Raw genomic sequence first — 15,155 nt, 5'->3', positions numbered from 1 at the left:
TACAATGGACGCCCTGCAGATAGCGAGCATGTACGCTTCGTGACTCTGCACGCCTAAAATCACCGTAAACTCCATGGCCTGGCCCGCGTCCGTCCTCATTGCGATACCTTTGTCCTCGTCCTCCTGAAGCGTGAGCACCCTATTCTAGTCATGATAGCCATCATGATGCGACTTACACGGTCCGCATCTCCGTGTCCTCAACCTCAACCTCTCCGATCTTCCTCTTGCCGGGTGTAGCGGAGCCCTCGTCGTCTGCATCGTCAGCCTCTGTCCACTCCATGACCTCCCACTCGACTTTGATGCTACCGTCCTGAGACGTGTGCCCACCTCGCTGTTGTTTGAAGCGGCCCAGCTTCGTGTGCTCTACCATCTCCTCGAACCAGGGGGAGCCCCGCGGGTGCGGCTCTGACCGTACTATCGCACGCGTCTGCCGTGATGGCCCAGCTACGGCGGTGTCCTCATCGCTGCTCTCCCCGCTCGGCAGGTATCCCAATTCGCTCAGCAGCGCCTGGTCCTCGTCCAGCAGGCTGCCCACGGTGAGGCAAATGTGCTCGGCGTCGTCGCGCGTCCGCTCGTGCCACGAGGAGAGTTGTGTGCCGCAGTATCCGCAGAACTGGCGACGCGTGTTGGAGGCGAATGGCGAGACGAAGGTTCGCTGGATGCTCGACCGGGTCTCGTCGGGAAACTGCGCGAAGGTTGCAGACGTGTACCAATCAAGTGGCACGCGTAGCCAGAGCGTGAGCGGGCTCGCAGAGTGGTGTCCTGGCTTCGTGTTAGTCCCTGCTCTGGTGGCTGCGTAGAATCTCTAAGGGGCAAGATGACGTGATATTTGAGACAAGGCGTCTCAAGCCTGAGAGAACGTTAGTGAGAGACTTACGCGATGCAGAGGTATTGTCGTATCGCAATTCAGCGAGTTGCGCCTGCTGGACGGGAATCTCGACCACGTAACGGTTGCGGCCGCATGCGCAGGACCCGTGGAGCGTCTGCTTCGCCATGTTGTCTGTCGCAGCAGGCGTTGTTTGAAGTCGGGTGCTTAGAAAAGCAGGAGGCAGAGGTGCGGAGGTTCCGCAGTTGTATGTCAATGGCGGGGTTGAGTGTTTGCAGTCTTCTCGAACGCTCTCACAATTTCGATGTCCGACTCCGCCAAGAGTTCTAGTGGGCCCTGATTGGCCAGCCCTGCCAGGGAGACCGCTGAACGTCGCCCATGCGACACCACGAAAGTGTCACCAAGACAACCACAATCATGGCCTGGACGAGATATGTTTCACGCCCGAATATTTTTCCCTCTGTCACTCCACCACTTTCGACTGAAGGAATACGCGATGAAGGCGTCTTGCGTTTCTTATTTCACTGCGATGCTTCGTCGCCCTTCATTGCTGGTGACTCTAGCGACCCTCCTCACTTCCACGGTAGCGCAAGCAACGGCCAGAGCGCGCTTGGTGGAGAGGATCCCTAGGATGGGGTCATTGTGTATGCGGCGGTGTCTCTCAGTTTGGCCCCGTAAACTCCAGCCCGGAGGCCTCCAGCACATTTCGACAACCTCAATCTCAAGAAAACAAGCGGCTATTACTCAAACTTTTGTCACTCCTTTTCAATCTGTACAGCCCATCCCAGAGGCCTTCAGACCCCGATCCATCCTACACCTCAACCGGAACAGGCGTCAATGCCAGCACCACTACCCACCACCACATGAGCACCCACTCCAACAGCTCCAGCAGATCGACCTCTTGATCACTCAGCCTGGGGCGCTTCGGGTCAGTTTCCAAACATCAGCCTTGTTATTCCCTATTTACCTAGGTACCTCTCCGTCCTCAATCTCAATCCCTCCTGACTCCTCCTCATCCTCATCCTCCTCCTCCTCCTCCTCCTCAAACCCCTGACCAGCTCTCTCGACCGCCTCCCAGCTCTGAAAGAACCAGCTGGTCTGCACTTTCTCATGCCCCTTGGGGCTCGACCAGATGTGCGGCTTGTATTTGCGTGACGGTCGGTAGAAGTTGTCACGTGATCGGTGGAGCGGGGAGTCGGCAAAAGTATGCGGGCTGTGAGGCTGTTCGGTATGGATAGGCGATGTAGAGTCATGGACGGTCGCGACATCGTGGAACCTGACTGGCTTCAGGGGACGGTGCGTACGCCGAGACGGTGTCCGCTCCTCTGGCTCTGCGAGGTCGTCATCCGAGGTCGCCGGCAGTGGAATGTCCTGCGGTTCCTTCTCCTGGTCGCTGTATCCGACATCCTGACGTGCCTCAGCGTCATTTCCGTCGTCGTCGTCGGCGTCTGATCGATTATCTTGTTCATCCTCGGTCGGCAGAACGCCTGGCACACCCGGCACAACCGTCATGTCTTCCCTCGCCCCCTCCCAAAGATCCAGGGCCTCCTGGACCATGTTCCTCCAGTCCAACTCCTCACCTTCCTCCTCTATGACCTGCTCTTCCTTCAACAGCCCTTCAAGCATCTCAACGTCCTCCCAAGCCTGAATCTTCACGCTCCTCCATTTACGCATCCACGCGCGATGCCGCTTCGCCTGCACATCCTTCTTTCCGCTCGCTTCTTTCTCGTCTATGGCCTTCTTCTTGGATGCCAAAATCCCGCCACGGGTCTCGATCCCCTGCTGCGTGTCGCGGATTTCTTTGATGTGTCGATTTATGAGGCAGGGCGGGCAGAGGTTGGGATTCGGTAACTTCGACTGGAGGAAAGCGGGGATGGTGTGCGAGCATTTCGGTGGCATTGTTGGGTGCGTCGCGTATGTGCGGGTGCGGAAGTGGCGAGCGAGCGGGCGTGAACAATTTCCGATGCAGGAGAAAACAAGGCTCATAGGGCGGCTGGCTCGCCCGACAGGATGAGCTCCGGATGTGTAAGATCGAGCCCCGCGATGCTGCTAGTTAGGTTGAGGAGTTCGTCACGCAGATAGTGGCAGCTACCGCGTTCAGGGCAAGAATACAAAGGTGGTCACCTACTTTTCTGAAAGCTGCGCAGTTCCAGGGTGTCGGGAGACCTGTGGTGATTCGCCGTTATTGAGCGGTGTCTGTGACGGGAAACAGAACGCGGTTCGCGATGTGATGCGATGAGAAGCTGCTCGTGGCTCGTTTCTCGACGGTGCGTGTGCTTTTGAGGTTGTCTCTGGAGGTGTCGACGAGCAGGATAACAGTAAATAGGCGAACCGCGGGACGAAAATTTCCCGACGGTGACTGCAGATTCGGGCAGTTGAGTGAAAGCGTTCGTAGCATGTTGCATATTTGGCCGATGACGTTGGGAGAAATGGAAAGGCAAAGAAGTTATGTAGTGAAAAGACTCAAGAAGTCGAGATTTGGTGAATGAAGATACTGAGCCTCATGAGGAGTGGGTGGAAAGAACAATAGCGCGATTGGTGTTCGACCATCCTCAGCCCTGAACGGTGATGTTCCAATCTTCTCTGCTGAACTCGCATTGAGAAGCCGAACTGCCGCATCTCAAGTCGCTCTCCTTCTGCACATCACCCTCAAAGTCTCGAAATGTGATTTCTGTGGCGTAGAGAGGGCCTTGACCCTCTTCCACGTACACTGCTTCCTCCGCCGGCCCTTCGATGGTAATGCCAGTGAAAGTAACATTTTTGATCTCGATAGGATGCGCTGTGTTCTCTCCCGGATCTGCAGCTAGAGAGATGACTTTCATACCCCCAATGGCTTTCACATTTTTCACAAAGACATTGTGGATCCAGTCAAGGCCGGACCCAGCCATAAACCGGAGCCAGATGCCGCTGGGTGTGGTGGTGGTAGTTCCAGTCGTGATGCATGTGGACTCCTCGAATTGAACATTGGTTGAGTTTGGCAGGATAGTGACGCAGCTCCCGGTAGCCCGAATCGTGTTGTTCCAGACGTACACATGTTTCGCTTGCTCGACCAGCAGCCCCGTAGTGGCCGCATCTGCGATGTCGATGTCGTCCAAGTGGACAGATGAGCTATTCGAATTGACATAGAAGACTATGCCCGGAACATTCCTGATTTTGAGATTTCGAATGTAGATATTGTAACTTTCGTCGCTGATGCTGAATAGCTTGGGAATCCTCTCCAGGAGACTCTCGTCCCCAGCCCATCCAAATCGATTGGCGTCAATGACTCCGGTATTACCGTCGGTCCGGATAATAGCCGCAGTAGTCCTCGGAATGTTGATGACCGCAGCCTGCTTCTCCCAGTAATCCCAATCACGAGATATGCTGAGGACGCCGTTTATCTGGAAGTCGCAGGCTTGGCAAGGGGAGAGGTCGAACGGCGAGCGGATGGAGAAGGTTTGGTTTGCAGGGAAGAGGATTCGGCCCGTTTGACCGCATTTCTTGAGCGCGGCGGTGATGGCGGGCACGTCGTCAGCGAGGGGGTCGTTGAGCGATTCGACGGTGCATATTTCGTGCTTGCGGACTTGCGAAGATGCGATTGCAATGCCGAAGCAGAGCGAAAGAATTGGAAAGGACCTCATTCTTTGATGTGTACAATGTTGTCTACAAGTATTCTTGTCCTGCGGGTGTGTTCGGGTTAGCAAACATCGCACATCATGTATACCATATATAAGCCTGTAATCAGGCCTTTTTGGATCGCATATTGCTTGGAGTATAACGTTGAATAACGCGAAGGAATGATAGGAGGAAACGGAGAACAGGCTAAAGAGTAATTAATATAAAAGCGGGATAGGGTCCTGCTGCCACTACAGGAATAGAAAATAGACGATGTGCATCGGTGGCCGAGTCCCCATTGTGGTCAGGCGCTGACAGGTGTGTCTGCCGCTTGTTGATGATAATGTCGCCCTATCCAAGTGGCCGTGTAGACGAGGGTTTCTCGAGAGCAGGATGGACAAGGCGGCGTCATCTTTTGCTTCGGGACTGCATCTAGCAATCCGCACAGGGTCTGAAAAGACTGAAGGAGGCATATTGGCTCAGCTTTTGGTTGGACTGTGAATGTCCTGGCGGCGCTGAATGCTGGCTTGACTGTCTGAGTCGTGATTTGACAATAGGGTTAAGGATTAAGTCGGAAACAGAGATCTGGCGCGCATCTTTGAAGCCAAGACGTCTTTTGATAAGTATAGATGGACCTCGCCCCAAGGCCGATGGTTGAGTGTTGGAGCGGTGATGCTTGGCGTGGTGTTGCGGACGTACGCGTCGGGCAAGTCGGCGCGAGAAAGCCGCGATGACGTTTGATCGTTTGCTTGGCGCCGGAGCTCAGAGCTTGATAGCACCACCATCCTCTCTTCCTCCCTCCTGCATCGTAGAAATCCTTCCAATCCTCCTCTACCACCTCAATTCCTCCCGCCATGTTCGCCCGACAAGTTTTCCGCCCAGCGAACACGCTGCGACAGGTGCGCTCGCCCTTCCCGTCCATCGGTGGCATTACAAATGCATCGGAGCTCCATTCAGCAAGGCTAACCACACAATAGCATGTCCGCCGCTACGCATCCGAAGCGCCCAAGAGTGGCAGCGGCAACGGGCTGCTCTACACGGGCATTGCGGCCGCTGCCCTCGCTGGTGGATATCTCTACATGAGAGGAGGCACACCAACGGGCCAGGCCGGCAGCGCCCCACCATCTGCCGAAGGGCAGAAGATACCCTCAGAGGCAGGAAAGCCGGCGAAGGTTTCTTTCACGGGAGGCGACCAGGGCTTCCTGTCGCTGAAGCTGGAGAAGTCGGAGATCGTCAACCACAACGTCAAGCACCTGACTTTCGCCCTGCCTGAGGAGGACATGGAGAGCGGATTGCATGTCGCATGTACGCTTCTAGAGAACTGTTGTGTTAGGGGAATGCTGACTTGAGCAGCGGCTGTCATCACGAAGTACAAGGGCCCTGAAATGGAAAAGCCCGTCATCCGACCCTACACACCCGTCAGCGACGTCGGTGAGTCAATACCGCGGAGGCCGTCGAGATAATTGCTGAGACTTGTACAGATCAAAAGGGAACTGTCGAATTCATCATCAAGAAATACCCGAATGGCCCCATGTCCAACCACATCCACGACATGGAGCCCGGCCAACGCCTCGAGATCAAGGGACCGATCCCGAAGTATCCATGGGAGGCGAACAAGCATGAGCACGTCGCTATGATTGCCGGCGGAACTGGCATCACGCCTATGTGGCAAGTCGCGAACGCCATTTTCAAGAACCCGGAGGACAAGACCAAAGTGACGCTCGTCTTCGGCAACGTCACGGAGGAGGATATCCTGCTGAAGCGCGAGTGGGAACGCCTGGAGAACACATACCCGCAGAGGTTTAGGGCATTCTATGTCCTGGATAACCCGCCGGAGCAGTGGCAAGGCGGCAAGGGCTTCGTCACCAAGGAGCTCCTGAAGACGGTACTGCCGGAACCGAAGGAGGGCGAGAAGATCAAGATCTTCGTCTGCGGACCGCCCGGAATGTACAAGGCCATCAGCGGTGGCAAGAAGAGCCCGGCGGACCAGGGCGAGCTGGAAGGCTACCTGAAAGAACTCGGGTATAGTAAAGACCAAGTGTACAAGTTCTAGATGGCTGTGTAAGTCCAAGACCGCTGTACGATACTTCTTGGTTAGAACTAGATTTCCCATGTGATCAAAATATTTTCTTTCCGTCACCGTGGCAAAGTCCATTTCTGCATCGCGCCCGCTGTCTCATAGCTCTGTGTAACCGAGCCTCCGTAATAGCTCGCCTCTTTCCTATCGCTGAGAGCAAGGGCGGATGTAGGCAATCTTATGAGCATCCGCGGACCGAATGTTGCAAGTCTAGACATCGAGAAGGATCAGAGCGATAAGCTGAACCGCCTGATTTGCTAGGAGCTAGGGTATGTGAAATCTTGAAGGGAGCATGTAAGAGAGCGGTTTGCGGATTGGTTGGTTGGTTGGAATTGATTTACGTCCAGTACTTATTGTACATGAGAGCCTCCCGTGGGGCATTGGGGACGCGCTAAGCACTGCCCGTGGGCTGTGAGAGCGGTTCATGTGTTCAGCTGCTCCCCATATAGAGAGCCTGTCGGTTCCTAATCCTCCTCCGTGCGAGGACATAAGAAATGTAATGAGAGTTGACGATAGTCAAAAGAAAGTGCCGTCTGTCGGCTGGGTTGTCGCGCCCCGTAGGGCAGTGTTTGAGGTCCCGGTGAGGGATAGGTGTCATTGGACCATTTGGTCCTTTTGTCCGGAGCGGTTTGCGGAGGATGCGTGGAGGGCTCGCATGGGGGGAGGGGAAGGGTATGCAGTGAGATCGCGGGTTGGGGCGAGGGAATGCGTTGACAGAGACGGTTTGCGAGCTTAGGAAGGAGTAGAGAAAGGAGGCTTTAGAGGGTGCGGGATGGTTGCTCTTATCTTATTATGAAGATGTAGTGAGAATACGCTGGCTGATGGACTTATATTCTAATGCAGTGTGCTCTGTTTACACACGCTTATACGATAATAGCCCACGTGCGGTCTGCGGAACGGCAATGGGCACTGGTTCCTACCATATAAGAATCCATTGACTCCAGTGCAAACCTCAGCACACCCTACGCCAACCTCCTCCCAAGCAAACATATCCAACTAAACGGCGATATATCACACAGCGGATTTCCACCCCCGTCATCCTCGTTCTTGCAGTAACACCCCTTCGCGCTCTCCGCCGTGCAATACTCCCCATCCCCATTGCACTTCGAACTCGCGCAATCAAGCGGATCTTCCGGACACCACCCAGGAATGCCAACATCAGGCTTGCAATCGCAGCCCGACCAGTCACCCCGCCGACACATAGCCAGCGAAGACAGCGGCGCCGCGCCCGCTAGCATGCCGCCCCGGCAGTACTTTTCCTTGCACATCGGCACCGAGACGCAGAGCACTTCGCTGTTGCGCGAGGCGGTGCAGCTGCAGTTTCCGTATTTCTTGTGCTCCGGGGAGCAGTCGCCGTTGAGGGCGCCGGTGATGAGCATGCCGTCGCAGAGGAAGCATGGCAGGTCCTCGCGGCAGACAGGTTCGGGCGGTACTTCTTCCTTGACGCAGGGGCAGTTGCGGTAGAAGCCGTCGCAGGTGCCGTCGGGGGTGTAGTCTGTGGTATTTCCGCATCCAGGGGCTGTGCACTTGAGATCTTTGGGACAGCAGGAGGTGCTGTTTCCGTTTCCGGCTGGGCGGGGGTCTGCGTCGCGCTTGGTGCTTATGAAGTAGGGCTTCCAGCGAACCTCCCCACATACCTGCGCCTGCATGAACTGAAATGCGGCTGAGTATTTGGCGAGATCGAGGCCGAGGGGCCTGCGGAGAATGTTATTCGGGTCGCTGTTTGGGCCGATGGCGTCCTGGACAGTCTGGGCATATGTGGCCGCCTGCTGCGCTTCGTATGGGTCTTCGTGGTTCATTGCTCGCCGGATGACGGTGTCCAGATTGGGGAGGGCTTCGTCGGTCATCCAGTTGACCATCTTGTTGTGAACGGTGGTTAGAAATCCGCCCATCCACTCATCGTAAATGTCGACCCATAAGGCGTCGGGATTACCAGACATGGGTCGAGCGAATATTGAGTTTTCCGCGCTTCCAACCCTCATCGCGTCCATAAAAGACCTGGCAATTGCGTGGTAAGTGGGTGCACAATAGTAATACGTTGAAACAGTAACGTACAGAACCCGTCGCACGCGCTGGTTCGTCGCGGCAAAAATCTCAACCGTCGTGTCGTGATTCAAATAGTCCATAGTGGCCTGCACCTCCATGATCTTGAACAAGAGTTCGTCCCAAACCTCGCGCCACTTCCTGTTGCTTGGATCTGTCCTTGGAACATCTTTCGTAGGGTCAAAGTATAGTGCGGTATCCTTACTCATGATCTGGTGAATGTCAGTAGACTACGCGGGCGGCGGACACAAGGGAGACGCACTTTGGACTTCCAGGCATTCATCTTGGAATTGATCAAAATAAATTCCCAAGGTCTGTTGTTGTCCGTGATGGCCCGGCCTAAGAGCTGATTTGGGGTGAACCCCACAAAATCGTCCGGTGCACCGAGAGGGAATATCTGGTTGAACGCTTCAGTGACGGTATCGCAGTCGGTCCGGCCACCTGATTGAGGGTTAGGATTAGCTATGCGCTCGATAAAGGCGCCTAGCGAATGTATCTCGAAAACGTGTTCAGCTAGTCCTCGCGTTAGCACACAGAGTCGTTGTTGAATAGGCCTTTGTCTTACTATTTAGCGGCGCGATACCGGTAATAGACGCGGCCGCCTCTACGGGAGTGAAAGGATACTGCACATTCATTCCTCCAGGAGGGGAGTACTCCCACCAGCTGTTTGGTATAGAGTTAGAGGACATCGTACAAAATGAATTTAGAAGCTTAGCAACGTACCAGTCGGCTCCAGTCAGCAAGTGCATGTGTATATTGTGGGCCTTCAAGTCGGCGTGCCGGAGATACTCCGCCCCTGGAGAGCCTGCTGAATTGTACGGTCCAACGGTGTACTCAAAGCCACCATTGCACGCACTTCCACCGCGATCGTCCCTTTTCAAGATATTACGAGAGGGTAGTCGTCGGCTTGAACTAGCAAGTTTCCGCCTGCTGGTTGGATCGCGCGCTTCAATATCATCAGTGTGCGGACCAGCGGGTAGACTTGGTGGCGTGCAGCAGCTACTACACGCCTTAGATGTCGACGATGTGCTCGCGGTCGAATCGGTTGTGCGGGTAGATGTCACGAATGAAGTAGTAGAATCTGATGAAATCGGCGATGAACTTGTGGAGGTTGGTGATGGCGAGGAGTGGCTTGTTGACACGGAGAAATCTGTTAGGCTGGTGCCATGTGTCTGAGTGTTGGTTACGGAAGCTGAAGTGGAAGAGGAATGACCGGACGAAGTTGCTGAGAGCCTCGAGCTTGTTTTGACAGAAATGGTAGATGTGGTAAGCCCTGTCGAAGAAACCTGGCTCGTCGGTAACGTTCCCGTGGGTGAGGACGGAATCGTGCCAGAGATTGTGGATGACTTCTCTGATGAAGCGCCGCTGCTCGAGGGAGAAAGGGAGGATGTGGACGAGAGACTAGATTCCCTAGTGGAATCAGCCGTGGTAATATCATCCTGCGATGAATTTGGCGGTGCGGCTGTAGATCGCGGGGGAACCGATGTGGGCTCGGCGGGCTCTGTCGTAACGGGCGCAGAGGTCGGTTTGGGTCGGTCCGGTGAGTCCTTCACTGTAGATGACATCTTATTCGACACGCCCTCCAACTCTTCAATATATTTAGAGGCTTCTGATGATGAGCCGGATCCAAAAAGACCACCAATAGTGCTAATAAGTCCTTTGGCACCTTCGATGGAGGAATTGAGCGAGTCTTTGACCGAATTTGGGATGTCCGAGCCGGCCGAGGCGAGATCTGATCCGAGAGAATCAAGTTCTGCTGGGTCTTAGCACTAAGCGTATGATGATAATTTATATATACTTTTCTTCAATGAATCCAGAGCTTCTGCGGCTGCATCCATATCGCCTGACGCGGCGGCCGCTTTGACATTCTTTACCGCATCTGAGATGGACGATGAAGCCGAATCAAGGTCATCCCATGTCACTGGCGGTACCACTGGGTCAGAGGTGGCCGCCGCAGATGAGGTTGTGGAGCTGGGTTTCACATCTGAGGAAGGCTGGACAGACGATTGTGTAGGGGTCGGTCGCGGAATTTGCGACGTGGAAAGTGCCGGGGAGGTAGGAAATTCGGAGTCTGTCGAAATTGCCGAGCTAGACACCTCAGAGGAGTGTGTATGCAGGGTATTAGTAGTCTGGGTTTCGGATGCTATTGAAGACGAAGTAGCGGGGTTAGGTAGCTCCGAGGAAGTCAAGAACGAGCTAGATAGATCTACAGGTATGCTAGAAGGACGCGTAGCCGATGAGGTGACGCCACTGGACGAAGAGTCGGAACGGACTGTAGATGTTTCAGTAGGCACGACTGGTGGCAGCGGCGGGAACGTTGTATTGGTTGAGTCGGACGTGGGAGTGATTGGCAGGCTTGAGGTTGGCCCGAAACTGGCGCTTGGAAATGAAGAATGCGTGGAGGTCGAATCGAAGGGCGCAGCGGTGGAACTGGAGATAGGCGTAGTAGGAAGCACATCGTTCGAAGTTGGGGGCAGAATCTCGCTTCCAGAGGCCTCCGTAGGTATGATAGGAATAAGAGTACTGTTCGTCATATCTGTGTGGGAGGCTGAACTAGACGCTGAAACTCATTTTAGATGACGTGTACATAGCAACTTGTGACTTGCGACTTACTGCCCATTCCGGTCGTCGAAACCGTACTATTCGCTACAGAAATAACAGTAGGCCATGATTTGGAAGTACCGGAGTCTCCCGATGTAGCGGAAAGACGTGTCAACGAGTGAGTACTTTGGGCGGAAGCGCTCGCTGCATCGCTAGACGGGGCGAGGCTCTGCTGAGAAAAAGCAAACGGGATGAGGCTAGTAAGAAGAACGAGACGTAAATGAAAAGAGTGCATTCCGGCAAGGAAGGAGTAACGAGTGACGTTGTTCAAGCAATCTGGACGGGACTCCAGCCCTCGACTTCAAGAACTTATATCCTATCGGCGTAGGCCATTGCTCCCACAAGGAACGCTTCGCTGTTGCTGAGATCCAGTTTCACTCAGTCTTAACCCAGCCCGCCACAGATTCGGCGGAGGTTGCATCAACTCGGTCTTTACTCTGGTATACCTTGGCGGTATCTATACACGATCTGCGGCTAAGCCAGAATTAGTACTAAGCGGGAGCGGCCAAGCCTGGTCCCAGGTCACAGGTCCTTAAGGCGCCGGGACCAACCGAGATTGCAGGCGGCTCAGTACTGAGGCCACAAGGCTTGCGGTCGAAGAAATTGCGGGGATGAACAAAGGTGTTTCAGCTGGAACCAGAGATCGTAATTCAGCTGTCTGTTGTGTTCCCACGCCGGTCCCAGAGCTCGTTCCACTACCAGAAATAGCAGCGAAGTAAAAGCGCGTGAGATTTCAGGTGGAGGCAGCGTAATGTTTTGACAAGGCTACAGCGAGGTACCTCCGGCTGCCGTCTAGTCGTGATTTGGTTACGAGTATCGTTTTGCGTTCTAATGCCAAGGAGGAAATGGAGAGAAGGCGCTGAATAGGCGGCGAAAGGCACCGGATACGATCTCTAAAGGCCATGATCCTAGATGAAATTGCGATTGCAGTTCGAGGGCCTTATCCCGGCCGCGTAGGTGTGCATGTTCTTTCCGGGGTTCGCTTTGTTAATATGATCGTTGAGGCTCCAACGCGCCTTCATCGACGTTAACATGCGTTCTGCACTACTTTCAAAGCCATGCAGAGGCATGCGCAGGAATAGAGGCGGAGAGCTGGTAGAGAGCTGCTTAGCTCGAGCGCGTTGTCGCGTTCGTGACTCCACGAACGAGAGCGTATCGCATCCCCCAAGCGCGGAGCGGAAAACTTTGTATCGATTCCAATAGCTTTGCAGGAGCAAGAAGCAGATATGCAGAGGAGAGCGGGGTGGTGGAGGAGAAGGATGGAGTGGGACTCGCAAAGTGGACACAGCAGGCGGGAGCTAGCTTAGTCAGCAGGCCTCAACTTCCGACTGCCTCGCTGCCCGCCATCTCTTCTCTCTGTCGTCATTCATCCTAGCTAGCTATCTGTGGTGCACACATCAGGCTGGCGTTGGGAACGATGTTCGACAGGATGCAGGGCAATGGTAGGGTGAGCAGTATTCATTCGTGCATTTAGAGTTAGAAATATGTAGGATTCCGAGGGCGACAAGTGGTAAGACGCCGCAAGCTTCATATACTAGGTTGTATCTTGAGTTGACATTCACGTGGGGGCTTACATCAAAAGGGAGTTCGAATATCACACAGTACGTGCTCTACTACGGTGTAGGCATTATGGCCAGCACGAGACCACGCTTGCGAAGGGCTGACAGATTACTGACTTGGAACTTACGGTACTACTCGGTCAGCTTCAACGCCAACTCAGAACCTGTCTCTAACCGCTCAATCCGCCATCCAACGCCCCTAATCCACCCTCCTCACCCCCACAACTCTACTCAACCTCCCCTCAAGCGCCCGTAAACTCTCCCTCACATCCTCCAAATCCCTATCGTCTTGACTAAGGATCACGATGCCCAATATGGTAAGGCGCGTGAAGTCCACCGGGCCTCTTCATTCCGCCCTTGACAATGTTGGTTAGTATATGAAATCAATCAGGAGCGGCAAAGACTCACATGGTTACATATTGTTTTCGACTTCCATTTCCCGGGGCTACTTTAGAACGAACGTTTGCTCTTCTAGGTCATCACTCCAGAGCTCGCCAAATAACTGCCCCTGCATAATATCATGGATATAGCATGTTCCGCGAAACATATAATTATCTTCCTCTACGCGCTGCAGGAGATACGGAACCTTTCCTCCATATAAAACAGCTACGATGATGCCACCATACTCGGCTTTTCTTATTGAGCCTGACGAGATACCATAAAACCCTTTCTCTGTACGAAATACTTGGCATCCATGAAGGGCCGAGCGGGCAAGTGCGAGGAACTTACGACCATCCCCTTCCGCAGTTCCGATTTCCAGATCATTTAGGAACTCGGGGGTGTCCCCGAGAAGGAGTGTGATGAAATTAGCGAAATCGGCCAAAAGTTCCCGCTCGCGGTCCGCATCGGGAAGGCATGAGTTTCTCGTACCGCCAAATGTCAGAGTGTGGGCCATCCTTCTCAATAACTTTTCATGATCGTGGTCTGAGGTGGGCTGCTGGAGAAGGTGCCACCACAGCTCAACGATTGGGTAGTAGGTTTGATGGCGGGGGTTCATATGAATGTCTTCATCTTCGCATTTCATGGCGCCGCTCGCGTATGTAATGCGGTCGAATCGGAAGCCTCGAAGCCTAAGGCAGCGGTTGGGGGGCTTGCCACTTACATCCCACTTCTGTAACCGATTTTCACCGCAAGCGCTCCAACGGCTAAGCTCATGTACGCTTATATGGGGTGCTGGATCGTACCACCAATTCGGATACCATAGGGTGTGTGGCTCGTCGCCGACAAGGGACAATATTGACAGGTCGCCAGTTGTCCGCAAGATGGTCCGAGCAGTATCGAGGTATATGGACAAATAGCCCCTACCGTAGTCGACCACAGGTGGTGCGATATCCCCTTTTTCCCATTGTATGATACCCAGCAAAGCGTAAACCTTGTCTCTGGGGTCGCTCGAGTTGCAATGTCGAAAATCGGACAGCGCGAGACCGAACTCAGTCGGGAGGTACAGGGCCGCCTTAAACATGTTCCAACAGCGCTCCGCCGGGATTCGTAACAGTTTATGCTTCGGTAGAGCTCTCGAAACGTGAGCACTGTGGAGCCAAGAAGCAGTGATGCCAACCACCCCCCAGGGGAGCTCTTCGTGCGCTCCAAACAGTACGGTCGCTTTCCTGGCGAGGATGATTTCCTGGACGCACCAAATTCTCGTGAACCAGGGACAGTAGAAGAATTGTTGAAGCGCACGGGTGTTTTGGGTGTCCGATAGGTCAATTACATCCAGAGGAAGCATAGCGACAGCTGACTCCAGGTCACTACTCCAAGTAAGGGTCATCTCGGGGCGCAAACGCAGGCAGGAATTGTAGATTTGCATCATCAACGACGCTGATCGGCTTGCAAACTGTTCTTTCATCGCTCTGGGGGAAAAGAAGACCAACACCCCCGTGGCGCGAGTGTAGACGTCCCTCATAAGCTGTACTTGATGATTCCTCTCTTTGACGTCCTCTTGATTGATGCAAACAGCGTCCGCCCACACAATGCGGGATCTATCCGGTCGTCGAAGCCGTGTCAAGGCATGGGCAAGATTGGTCGTGACGCTGAAACTCTCCTCTCTCCTGCGATGCACTGCTATGTCGGCATTTGGCTCTGTCGGCATATACGCGAGCTTGATGTCCGTCCTTGACCTAGGGTCGCCCCAGACGTAAGACAAGGCTTCGAAATCGAGGTCATCGTCAAGCTTGGCATCAAAGAGTCGGCCAACCAGGATATGTGATGGATCTCCAGGCAATAGCTCAAGAAGTCGGATGTTCTGGTCGGTGAGTCGATTGGGATAAATTGGGTTCGACATTTGCGTATCGGCGTGGAAACGGTGGAGAGAAATTTTCGGCCGGACGAGGCTCGTTTATCAAGAGCGAACACAGCCCCAAAAGGCTGAAACGAGGCGCTCTTGATCTGCCTTGTCGCCTCAGGCATCCATCGCGTAAATAATCATTGGATGACGACTCTTGAACTCTTTGCGCGC

General features: G+C 54.1%; 7 protein-coding genes across 7 annotated transcripts; 1 reads left to right on the top strand and 6 right to left on the bottom strand.

Annotated features, from left to right (window-relative positions):
• Positions 1-22: 22 nt before the first annotated feature.
• BU26DRAFT_521301 (uncharacterized protein) lies at positions 23-1,090 on the bottom strand. Its single transcript, XM_033829498.1, has 2 exons — positions 878-1,090; positions 23-762 (listed from the first exon to the last, which is right to left on the bottom strand). Exons 1-2 carry the CDS (start codon positions 993-995, stop codon positions 173-175), a joined length of 708 nt encoding a protein of 235 aa, XP_033681918.1. The 5' UTR covers positions 996-1,090; the 3' UTR covers positions 23-172.
• Positions 1,091-1,789: 699 nt separating this feature from the next.
• Positions 1,790-2,725, bottom strand: BU26DRAFT_507437 (uncharacterized protein; the record flags this gene model as incomplete). Its single annotated transcript, XM_033826997.1, has 1 exon — positions 1,790-2,725. The coding sequence occupies one exon, from the start codon at positions 2,723-2,725 to the stop codon at positions 1,790-1,792; it is 936 nt and encodes a 311-aa protein (XP_033681917.1).
• Positions 2,726-3,095: 370 nt separating this feature from the next.
• On the bottom strand, positions 3,096-4,712 carry BU26DRAFT_55473 (glycoside hydrolase family 28 protein). Its single transcript, XM_033832281.1, has one exon. The coding sequence runs from the start codon at positions 4,444-4,446 to the stop codon at positions 3,379-3,381; it is 1,068 nt and encodes a 355-aa protein (XP_033681916.1). The 5' UTR covers positions 4,447-4,712; the 3' UTR covers positions 3,096-3,378.
• A 562-nt stretch (positions 4,713-5,274) lies between these two features.
• BU26DRAFT_431021 (ferredoxin reductase-like protein) lies at positions 5,275-6,473 on the top strand (the record flags this gene model as incomplete). Its single annotated transcript, XM_033823912.1, has 4 exons — positions 5,275-5,319; positions 5,398-5,725; positions 5,774-5,851; positions 5,902-6,473. 4 exons carry the CDS (start codon positions 5,275-5,277, stop codon positions 6,471-6,473), a joined length of 1,023 nt encoding a protein of 340 aa, XP_033681915.1.
• A 986-nt stretch (positions 6,474-7,459) lies between these two features.
• BU26DRAFT_567246 (uncharacterized protein) lies at positions 7,460-9,289 on the bottom strand (the record flags this gene model as incomplete). The annotated part of the gene is made up of 5 exons (XM_033833636.1): positions 7,460-8,495; positions 8,553-8,752; positions 8,803-9,053; positions 9,106-9,203; positions 9,264-9,289. 5 exons carry the CDS (start codon positions 9,287-9,289, stop codon positions 7,460-7,462), a joined length of 1,611 nt encoding a protein of 536 aa, XP_033681914.1.
• Positions 9,290-9,551: 262 nt separating this feature from the next.
• On the bottom strand, positions 9,552-11,074 carry BU26DRAFT_567245 (uncharacterized protein; the record flags this gene model as incomplete). The annotated part of the gene is made up of 3 exons (XM_033833635.1): positions 9,552-9,941; positions 10,022-10,293; positions 10,339-11,074. The coding sequence occupies 3 exons, from the start codon at positions 11,072-11,074 to the stop codon at positions 9,552-9,554; spliced, it is 1,398 nt and encodes a 465-aa protein (XP_033681913.1).
• Positions 11,075-12,807: 1,733 nt separating this feature from the next.
• Positions 12,808-14,996, bottom strand: BU26DRAFT_521297 (HET-domain-containing protein). The gene is made up of 2 exons (XM_033829497.1): positions 13,109-14,996; positions 12,808-13,056 (listed from the first exon to the last, which is right to left on the bottom strand). The coding sequence occupies exon 1, from the start codon at positions 14,979-14,981 to the stop codon at positions 13,146-13,148; it is 1,836 nt and encodes a 611-aa protein (XP_033681912.1). The 5' UTR covers positions 14,982-14,996; the 3' UTR covers positions 12,808-13,056; positions 13,109-13,145.
• Between the last annotated feature and the right edge of the window lie 159 nt (positions 14,997-15,155).

Source organism: Trematosphaeria pertusa (assembly GCF_010094035.1).
Source record: "Trematosphaeria pertusa strain CBS 122368 unplaced genomic scaffold BU26scaffold_10, whole genome shotgun sequence".
NCBI classification, from domain to species: domain Eukaryota; kingdom Fungi; phylum Ascomycota; class Dothideomycetes; order Pleosporales; family Trematosphaeriaceae; genus Trematosphaeria; species Trematosphaeria pertusa.
This window is presented reverse-complemented; position numbering and strand designations above follow the sequence as displayed.